Source organism: Chrysochloris asiatica, unplaced genomic scaffold (assembly GCF_000296735.1).
Source record: "Chrysochloris asiatica unplaced genomic scaffold, ChrAsi1.0 scaffold00442, whole genome shotgun sequence".
Taxonomy (NCBI): Eukaryota; Metazoa; Chordata; class Mammalia; order Afrosoricida; family Chrysochloridae; genus Chrysochloris; species Chrysochloris asiatica.
In genome coordinates, this window is record NW_006408960.1 from 1,219,373 (window position 1) to 1,229,210 (window position 9,838).

Here is a 9,838-nt window from a genome sequence, read left to right on the forward strand (position 1 = left end):
TTCTGTAGCCTTGTTCTGTGAGGTGTCCTATCTCCTGCTCTTCATTTCCTGTCTCAGGAATCTCGGCTGGGCTAGGACCCAAAAACCAGGGACTTCTGTTGTCGGGGAACGTCATTTCACTGCACTCCCGCCTCCAGAGCGGCTTGAACCAACCAGTAAGAATGAAGATATGCAGTACTTGGGCGGGATGTCTCAGAAGAAACCCAATGGTAGTTGAGAGTCGCTGAAGGCTTGGCCAATCAAACAGCGAAGGAACCGGGACCTCCTGCCAGTACTTGAAGCCGCACAGACGCGCCGGCTGGGCGCACAGGCGGGGCCCCAGATTGTGAATCCATGTGGCGGGTGCTGTGGACCCTGCAGGCCCGAGAGGCGCATGGACTTTTCAGGTGGGGCTGGTGGGGTGCCCTGGAGAGGATGTGTGGCAATTGGGTGGGTGGCCGTCGGGTGCTGCCTGGGCCTTGAACTCATCCTCTGAGGTCTGGGGGTGCTCATTCCCTGTCTCAAAGCCACTATTAGCCCCCTTTCCAGGCGTCAAGCCCCAATTTGTCCACCCCTGTTGCAGAGCCCCCATCGGGTCACACACTCCGGCCTAGACGCTCTAATGTATCTACTCCTAGTCGTAAAGTCCCTGATTGTGGCATCCCCTGGCCTGCGAGTCCTCAGCCCACCTGCCATCCTCAGCAGAGCCTCCCAAACACTCCAACTGTGCCTCTCCCTCCCCAGGTCGTGCTTGCGCCATGCCAGCGGAGCCCCGGCCTCCGGCTCCGGAACCACCATCTTCGCGCTCAGCTCTGGCCAAGGTCGCTGCGGTGTCGCTGTGATCCGGACCAGCGGCCCGGCTAGCGGCCCAGCCCTGAGGAGCCTCACAGCGGCCCGGGACCTGCCCCCGGCACGTAGCGCTCGCCTGCGTCTCCTCCATGACCCGCGCTCCAAGGAACCACTGGATCGCGCTCTGGTGCTGTGGTTCCCAGGTGTGGAAGCCAGGCTTGTGAAACCCCTTTTCCTGGAGTGCCCCCTGTAAGGATGTGGCTTCCCTGGTCTCTCACCTCTCTCCCATCTAGGACCCCAAAGCTTCACGGGTGAGGACTGTGCCGAGTTCCACGTTCATGGAGGCCCAGCGGTGGTGAGCGGGGTCCTGCAGGCCCTGGGTGAGTTGGTGGCATTATTTGAGACAGACCTGACTTGCCTGTGGGCTTGGATGAGGTATGTCCCCTGACTCAGGGTCTCAGGACCGTGGCCTCTCCGTAGGCGGTGTGCCAGGGCTGCGACCAGCAGAGGCAGGCGAGTTCACCAGGCGCGCGTTTGCCCATGGGAAGCTGAGCCTGACCGAAGTGGAGGGCTTGGCGGATCTGATCCACGCGGAGACAGAGGCGCAACGCCGGCAGGCCCTGCGCCAACTGGATGGGGAACTGGGCCAGCTATGCCACAACTGGGCTGAGACCCTCACCAAGGCGAGTGCAACGGGCATGACCTCCCACCCATTTCCTGTGTGAGAGCTCCCACTTGCCCATCGCCAGCGTGAGAACCCGTGTCTCCCTTGTCTGAGAACCTCCTGCCCAAAGCCCATTAATCAGGGGGCCTGGGAAGATGAGAGGTCCCTAAGTGCTCATATTTTCCTTCCCACAGGCTCTGGCCCACGTGGAAGCTTATATCGACTTCGGTGAGGATGACAATCTGGAGGAAAACGTCCTAGAGCAAGGTGGGGCCAGCCAGAGTGTGGGGGCTGAAGACACCCCACGCCCACTCCGCGACCAAGTCCTGTAAATGCCCTCACTCCCACCCCTATGCTTATCCCCAGCGGACAGCGCAGTTCGGGGACTGGAGGTAGCACTGGGTGCACATCTCCGAGATGCACGTCGTGGGCAGCGGCTCCGCTCTGGGGCACACGTGGTGGTTGCAGGTCCGCCCAACGCTGGCAAGAGCAGCCTGGTAAACTTGCTCAGTGCGTGGAGGCAGGCCAGAGGAGGGCTGGTATGTAGGGGAGGCTGGGACCTAGAGCTAGGGGCAGGGTGCACGAAGGCTCTGTCCAGGGGTGGAGTTGGAGGTGGGTGGGCTCCCTTATACCCACCCCTCCTCCGCCCTCTGACCACCCCCACCAGGCCGGAAGCCAGTGTCCATCGTGTCTCCAGAACCAGGCACCACCCGTGATGTGCTGGAAACTCCCGTGGACTTGGCTGGGTTCCCGGTACTGCTGAGTGACACGGCAGGCCTTCGTGAAGGCGTAGGGCCTGTGGAACAGGAGGGTGTTCGCAGAGCCCGCGTCAGGTGGGTGGGGCCAAGTGGTGGGCAGGGCAAGGGAGTGGACACGACCAGTTCTTTCCTCTGCCTTTTCTCCCTATTGCATTTATAGTTCATTCCTTCTGAGTGAGAAAAGATTGTTCATCTCTCTTTAAGTGGGGAACTTTCGTGATTTTGGGAAGACAGTTCTACCTCTGTTCCTATCTACCTCTCCCTCTTGTGCACAACCAAGCTCAGTTCATTCTTCCTGCTTCCATAGGCTGGAGCAAGCTGACCTCGTTCTGGCTGTCCTGGACGCCTCGGACCTGGGCTCCCCCTCCAGCTGTGACTTCTTGGACACAGTTGTGGCTCACGTAGGAGCCCAGAGCCCCAATGGGAGCAGCCAGCGCCTTCTGCTGGTGCTGAACAAGATGGACCTACTGTCCTCTGAGGGCACAGACCTCAATCCCCACCTGCCCCCGCACCTGCTGCTGTCTTGTCTGACCGGGGAGGGGCTGGACGGCCTCCTAGAAGCACTGAGGAAGGAGCTGGCTGCAGTGTGAGCCCCCTCACCTAACCCCAGACCTGGGTGGGGCCTCCACTGGCTCGGCGCATATCTCTGCCTCACACCCAGTTTCTCTATTTGCAGAATGGGTGCAACCATCCCCAACCTTTAGCCTGCAAGACAGTTAAGAATATTGAGCGTGATCACATTCTCGGTTTCTTCCAGGTGTGGAGATCCGTTCACAGGTCCACCGCTCCTGACTCGTGCAAGGCATCAGCACCACCTGGAGGGCTGCCTGGATGCCCTCGGCCACTACAAGGAGGCCAGAGACTTGGCCCTGGCAGCCGAGGCTCTGCGCATTGCCCGGGGGCACTTGACCCATCTCACAGGGGGAGGGGGCACTGAAGAGATCCTGGATGTCATCTTCCGGGACTTCTGTGTGGGCAAGTGAGGGGCAGTATACCCTATGAGAGTCCAAGATTCAGCCTAAGTCTGGGCAGATGGCCAGAACTTGACTTGAGGAATCTGGGAACAGTTTAAGCCAAGTGGAATTCTCATTCATCCAAGGAAGAGCTTGATCCCAAAACAGGGCTGTGAAGAGCTGCTTTCATAGGTAATCAGCTTCATATTGCTGGTGCTAACCAAGCTGTGGCCTACCAGCCTGATCCCTTGCAGAGACTGACTGGGGGTTCAGGCTCTGGAGTGGGGCTGAATGGAGGTCCCTTTTGGGTGTCCGATGCTGTGGTGAGTCGGAGTAGAGGGTTGGGATTGTGGAGGGCAACTTTCAGGGTATTTATTTGTTTCATAGTTTTTCATTTATTTTGCAAAGTACCAAAGGAATGTCCATGTAAAAGAGTCAGCGTAACGTCAGGACCTGTCTGACTTCGTGGCACATAATGACCAGGATTAGCCCAAAGCTGAGCCCTCTGAGCTGGAGGTCAGACATGTCTCCACTCTCCAAGCTTTTTGTGTGTGCTAGCCCCACAGAACTCACAGACCATCCTCACGGTTAAATGGTTTGTTAAGAAACAGGTTACAACTGAGGACCAGGAAGCATTCAAGCAAAGTCTGGGAGCCCACCCCATCCCCTCCTTTAGAGCAGGCCAGTTCTTTCAGCTGCATCAGCAAGCAGACCCTTATCTCTACTGTGCTCATCTCTTCTCCCTCTCAGCCAAGCAGGCCTTCCCTCAGCCCGTTTAGGACAGGCCTCTCTGCCTTTGGCCTCCCTGCCATCCACGATAGCAGGTTTGTTCAGATCTCTCAGCTGCGTTCCTAGTAATAGGTTTCTGCTGCTTCTTGCTGTCTTCAATGTTAAACAGCCCTTTTAGGAAGTTCCTTGTCTCCGTTGCTTCTCTTTTCTTTCTTCCTCTGTTTCTGTCTACTTCCTGTCTGAAAATTCTCTGTGGGGTTGGCTGTATATATCCTCAAACTCCTCATAAGTTTCAAGGTAGGCCCTCCTACCAGGGCTGTGAACTGACCAATTCCTTCTTGGCCACAGATACTTCATTTGCATACTAGGCTACAATCACTTTACTTATTTGCATACTATATCGACCAGTCCATGCAAGATGCATATGAATCACATAGCAGGCTGTAGTCCACGGCCAGACAAAAAATATTAAAGTACAGGTTGTTTGCAACTTACCCAGAAAATTTCAGTCAACCCGGATAATAGTAGCAAACTCTTTAGGGTAGGAAACAACGGCTTAGGGGGAAAGTTTCTCCAACTGCTTTTCCAAAGAACCAAGGCAAAAAGCCACATAAAAGGAACTCATTTCTTCACAATAAACTTAGGTGATCCAGAAACGTTTAACCATGGAAAACTCCCTCACCCCCTTTCCAGGGGTCACAGCTTAACATGTGTTTTTCTAGAACTTTCTTTGCACGTTTGCACACTTGTGGGTTTACCTATTAATTCTTTTCTGTCTTGTGTACATACATTGCATAGTGTTTATTGTTGGATAAATAGTTGTTCCTTTTTAAGTTTTGGAAACACTTTTTTTTAATTGTATGTTGATAAAATATATGCAACAAAAAATTGCCAGTTTAAGTGTCATTTCAGTGACCTTCATTACATCCATCATGTCCAATGATCACCACTATTTCCAGAAATTTCCCATCACCTCAAACAGAAACTCGGTGCTCGTAAGCAACTACCCACACCATATTTCTGCTCCTGATTGTTGTTATTAAGTGCCAGTGCCGTGGAGTCAGTTCCGGCCTATAGCGACCCTGTATAGTAGGGCTGCTAATCTCAAGGTCAGCAGTTCGAAACTACCACCGGTTCCGTGGGAGAAAGATGAGGCTTTCTGTACCCCTAAAGATTTATAGCCTTGGAAACCCTGTACAGGGTCACTATGGGTGGGAATCGACTTGACAGCCCTTAACAACAACAGCATAGGGTTTCTGAGGAGTGGCTGGTGAGCTTGAACCACCAACCTTGCAATCCAGTGCATTAACCCACAACGCCACACTGGGACTCCTGCCCCTGGTTACTGCTAATAAATTTTGGTCTCTATGCATTTGCCTTTTCGAGATGTTTCATATAAGTGGGATTTGCCCTTTTGTGACTGCCACTTTGCTCAGCCTGAGGATTTCAAGGTTCACCCCGTTGTAACCCCAATCAGTGCTTTAGTTCTCTTTGTGGCTGAGTAGTATGCTGTTGTATGGATGAGCACACTGTGTTTCTCCATCATCTGTGGAAGGGTTGGTGTAAAGTGCTGCCATGAACACTGGTCACAGGTTTCTGTTTGTGTTGATGCCTTCAGTTCATCTGGGTAGATACTTAAGATTAGAATGGCTGAGTCCTTTGGTAGTTCTATGTTTGACTTTTTGAGGACCTGACAAACTGTCTTCCACAGTGGTTGTACCATTTCATGGACTTTAGACATGTTATCAAGAGGCACCGATTCCTGAAGAAGAACATCATACTCAGTAGAGGGTCAGCAAAAAAGAGCTTCTCCATACGATGGATTAACACAGTGGGTGCAGACACAACAGCAACTGTGAGGCTGGCATGGGACTCAGCTGTGATTTCCTTCTGTTGTACTTAGGGACGCTATGAATCAACCCTCTCAACAGCATCTAACAACAACAGCAACATGTTCACCTTTTTGAGGAACTGCTAAACTTGGCCACAACAGCTGTACCTTTTTATATTCTCACCAGCAATGCAGGCTCTTGTGTGCCATCCAGTCAGACTTACAGCGACCCTGTGTAGAGCTTCCCAGGAGCTTCTGGTGAGCTTGACCATCTGACTTTGTGGTTTAAACCCACCTTGCAGTCTAGTGCCTTAACCCACAGGGCCACACCAGGACTCCAGCCATGCATGAAAGTTCTAATTTCTCCATATCCTGCTCAAAGCATTTTTAAAAATCATAATCTTATATTTTATTGATCTTTAAGCCTTGTGACCATGTACTTCACAGATATGTGGGGATCCTACATCTCTGCTACCTTGAGCCTTCTGCTCCATTACCAATCACACATATACAACAGTTTAACAGTTTCATGTGCCTTTAAATACCAATTTCAAGACAATCCTAGATTACAACTTAGTCTGAGTGAAGAATTTGAAAGCAAAGTTCAACATGCTATTGTATCTTATCAGGCTGACTTTTAAAAGCATCTGACTATAGGTCATCTACAGAATGTGAGGAATGTTAAATATTCTTTATTGATTATACACAAGCCACACTGAAATGCCCTCTGTTAATGAAAAGGCAACATACACTTAATTTTACTATTAATTTATTTAAAAGCAAAGCGATTTATTGAGGTTTCAAAAACTGGGGACACAGTTGAACTCACAAAGTGAAATCAAATGCTCCCAAATGGAGTAACAAGTCTATTTATGAAGCAAAATCAAGGAAGAAAGGGTTCCTGGTGTGGTGCTGTAGGATCAACACCAGACTGAACCACAAGGTCCGCAGTTCAAACTGAGGAACATTATTGATACCTCGGTCCTTGGTTATGAGGTCACTGATAAATTACCACGAGTGCTTACTGACAAATGCTCAAGAAATCCAATCTGTACTCGTTTTAGTGAGAGTAAGGCTTTGTAATTTGATTTTGCCAAATCTGGCGCCAAACCCAAAAGATACAGGCAGACGCACCGCACAGCTAGCTCTTGCAAAGCGTTTTATTCTAGGTTGAGAAAGTCCCTCCCCGTTCCTCATTGACTGAGTGGTGGTGGTGGTTATGTGCAGTGGAGTCGGTTCCAACTCAGAGCGACTGTGTACAGGGTTTCTGAGGATATAAATCTTTATGGGAGCAGAAAACCTCGTCTTTCTCCGGGGGGAACAGCTGGTAGTTTTGAACTGCTGACCTTGCGGTTTACAGCCCGATTTGTAACCACTGTGTTACCAGAGCTCACTGAGTACTATGGCGTTAACAATCTTTCCTCTCCCTTGATGGTAGCATTCTTATTTAAAGTTCCTAGTCATGGAACTGGTTCCTAACCCCCTCCCCCAATTCATCTGGCTCACATACATGCCATAGATGAACAGGCCACTGTTGCTATGTTAACCAACAATCTATGTCTGGTCTATCAATTTCCTGTACCCTCCTTATTGCTAAAGATGGACCAGCTTGAGAATTTTGTTCTCACAAATCCTCCCCTTTTCTCTTTACACTTCATTTATACTTCTCAAATTTATCTACCACCTGTTCGCTTTCTTCCTCATAAAATGTATCATCTCTGGATGTCCCTAAGGGTAATAAGTTGGTTTGTTGGTATGTCATGGGTGTCTGTTTATCCACAACAGTCTCAATTAACCTCTGGACTAGTCCTCGAATGCAGGGTATGAGACAACATCCAATAGCTGTCAAAATTCCAGCTACTATATAGCGTAGTGGTTATGAGTTGGACTGCTAACCTCAAGGTCAGCAGTTCAAAAGTACCAGTGGTTCCATGGGAGAAAGATGAGGCGTTCTGCTCCTGTAAAGATTTACAGCCTCAGAAACCCTGTGCAGGGTCACTATGAGTCCAAACCGACTCCACGGTACTTAACAACAACAACATTATGAGAACTGAGAATTGAGGCAGCTATTTTTTTCCACTTTCTAAACCACCCCTCTAACCAGTCAGTAAAAGGATCACTAATTCCAGCATTTTTTCAGCCAGATCATTAGCTAACATGTTTAATCCTTGCAAGGCCTTTGTGATGGTTCCATTAGGAACTGTGTTGCCGGGGATAAAAGTACAACACTTACTTCCTAATATTACACATACACCTCCCCTCTTTGTTATCATCATGTCTAATACCATTGTGTTTTTTGCAAGCCATCTGGCTAGTGGCAGCTAGTTGCTAGCTACTCCTTGTAGGGCATCCATGATATCGTTTATGAACCTCTGTTGGTTATAGACAACTAGAAAAATACACTCTCAATCCCTGCAGCTGTTCAATTCTTTGCTTTATTCTCATTATGAACTAGGGACTCCAATGGAGTTTATAAAATATGTGGATCAAAAGATCCAGAGAGAGATCTGTGCACTTGGGATTTCTCATTGTGCTGGGGTTTCTCGCAGAACACTAGGGTGAAGGGAATTGCCAGCTGGACCAAGGCGCACGTCCCAGTCCAATCATACGGTGACAACTCTTGGAAGTTCTCTTTCCACGATACATTTACCCAGGGTACTCTGGGGCTGTATGAGTACCACTGCTAGGTTAACCAGTGATGTGTGGGATGTGGGTGCAAGTTGTCAGTTCTCCTCCGGGCATTGTGAACTCTGCTCCCTGCCTTGAAAGACAAGAAAGAAGAGTGGTTCATCATCTCTCTGGAGAATGAGGGGATTGCTGTTCAGCACAGGAAACTCTTACAAGTTTCATTTCACCAAGCGTCCTTGTCTTGGTACAGAGCCAGCACGCAGGGCATTTTTTTTTTTTTTTTTAACTGTTTTATTGTAAATTATGTGATGGTTTACATGGGAGAACATTAGCTTTACATTCATTCTATTGTATGTCTTACATTGCCATGGTTACAATCCTCTCCATGCATCATCAGCAAACCAAAGGGTACACCCCACAAGCCTGCCCCTTGGTCATCAACACACAGCCCTGTTTTAGAGTCCCCAGCCACTCCATTTCTCCACATCATCGTCTCTGCCTCCATCTCTGGCATGGTCCCGCACTCTGCTCTTCTCCCTTAATGGTCCCAGGAGCCTCCGCAAAGTCAACCACTCCCCTCCTTTTGCTACAAAACGTCTACCTTTACATTTCCAACCCTCACAGTCAGTCCTGATAGCAATTATTCATTATTGTGCCACGTGAGTGCTATCCCCATCTCCTTTCATCTGCCCCACCCACACAGATTGGATACTACTCTGGAGATTCTACCTTCCTCTGCGCCCTCTGGATCTGGGCTCCCTCTTTTTTTATTTATTTAAATGTTTTATTGTGAATTATGTGATAGTTTACATGGGAGAACATTAGTTTTACATTCATCCTATTGGTATATCGATTGATTGCTATGGTTACAATCCCCTCCATGCATTATCAACCAACCAAAGGGTATACCCTGCAAGCCTGCTCCCAGTCATCAGCACACAGCCCCCCTCCCTCTCTGGGTCTAAAAGTCCCCAGCTGCTCCATCTTTGGCATCACTGTTTCTCTGGGTAGGGTCCCACTCTCCACTCTTCTCCCTTGATGGTCCCAGGGACCTCGGCTCCTAGACTGCAAAGTCAATCACTTCCTTCTTTTTTTTTTCATATATTATTTATTTATTTATTTTTCTTGAATGTTTTATTGTGAATTATGTGATAGTTTACTTGGGAGAACATTAGTTTTATATTCATTCTATCATATATTATCTCATTGCCATGGTTACAATCCCCTCCATGCAATCCTTCCCTGTACCCCCCAGGTCTTCAGCACACAGTCGCTCTCCCTTTCTGGATCTAAAGTCTCCAGCTGCTCCATCCATTGCTCCACATCATTGTCTCTGCCTCCATCTCAGGCATCACTGCTTCTCTGGGTAGGGTCCTACTCTCTGCTCTTCTCCCTTGATGGTCCTAGGAACCTCTGCTCCTAGACTGAAAAGTTAATCACTCCCCTCCTTGCTATAAAACATCTACCTTTACATTTCCAACCCTCACAATCAGTCCTGATAACAATT

General features: G+C 49.2%; 1 protein-coding gene and 1 pseudogene across 2 annotated transcripts; both read left to right on the forward strand.

Moving 5' to 3' along the window:
• Nucleotides 1-333: 333 nt before the first annotated feature.
• GTPBP3 (GTP binding protein 3 (mitochondrial)) lies at nt 334-3,173 on the forward strand. Of its 2 annotated transcripts, none has more exons than XM_006877126.1 (9): nt 334-386; nt 724-971; nt 1,062-1,148; nt 1,249-1,451; nt 1,627-1,699; nt 1,799-1,942; nt 2,100-2,265; nt 2,498-2,776; nt 2,948-3,173. In XM_006877126.1, the coding sequence occupies exons 1-9, from the start codon at nt 334-336 to the stop codon at nt 3,171-3,173; spliced, it is 1,479 nt and encodes a 492-aa protein (XP_006877188.1). The 2 variants fall into 2 exon arrangements, with proteins under 2 accessions (XP_006877188.1, XP_006877189.1); XM_006877127.1 differs by having other exon boundaries at nt 2,561-2,776.
• Nucleotides 3,174-4,804: 1,631 nt separating this feature from the next.
• Nucleotides 4,805-9,838, forward strand: part of LOC102842102 — an 18,591-nt pseudogene continuing 13,557 nt past the window's right edge.

Excerpts from the sequence above, each read along its gene's own strand:
- GTPBP3 (XM_006877126.1), top strand. The coding sequence starts at position 334 with ATGTGGCGGGTGCTGTGGACCCTGCAGGCCCGAGAGGCGCATGGACTT. Across the intron at positions 387-723 it reads GAGGCGCATGGACTTTTCAG|GTCGTGCTTGCGCCATGCCA; the intron begins GTGGGGCTGGTG and ends CTCCCTCCCCAG. Across the intron at positions 1,700-1,798 it reads GGAAAACGTCCTAGAGCAAG|CGGACAGCGCAGTTCGGGGA; the intron begins GTGGGGCCAGCC and ends GCTTATCCCCAG.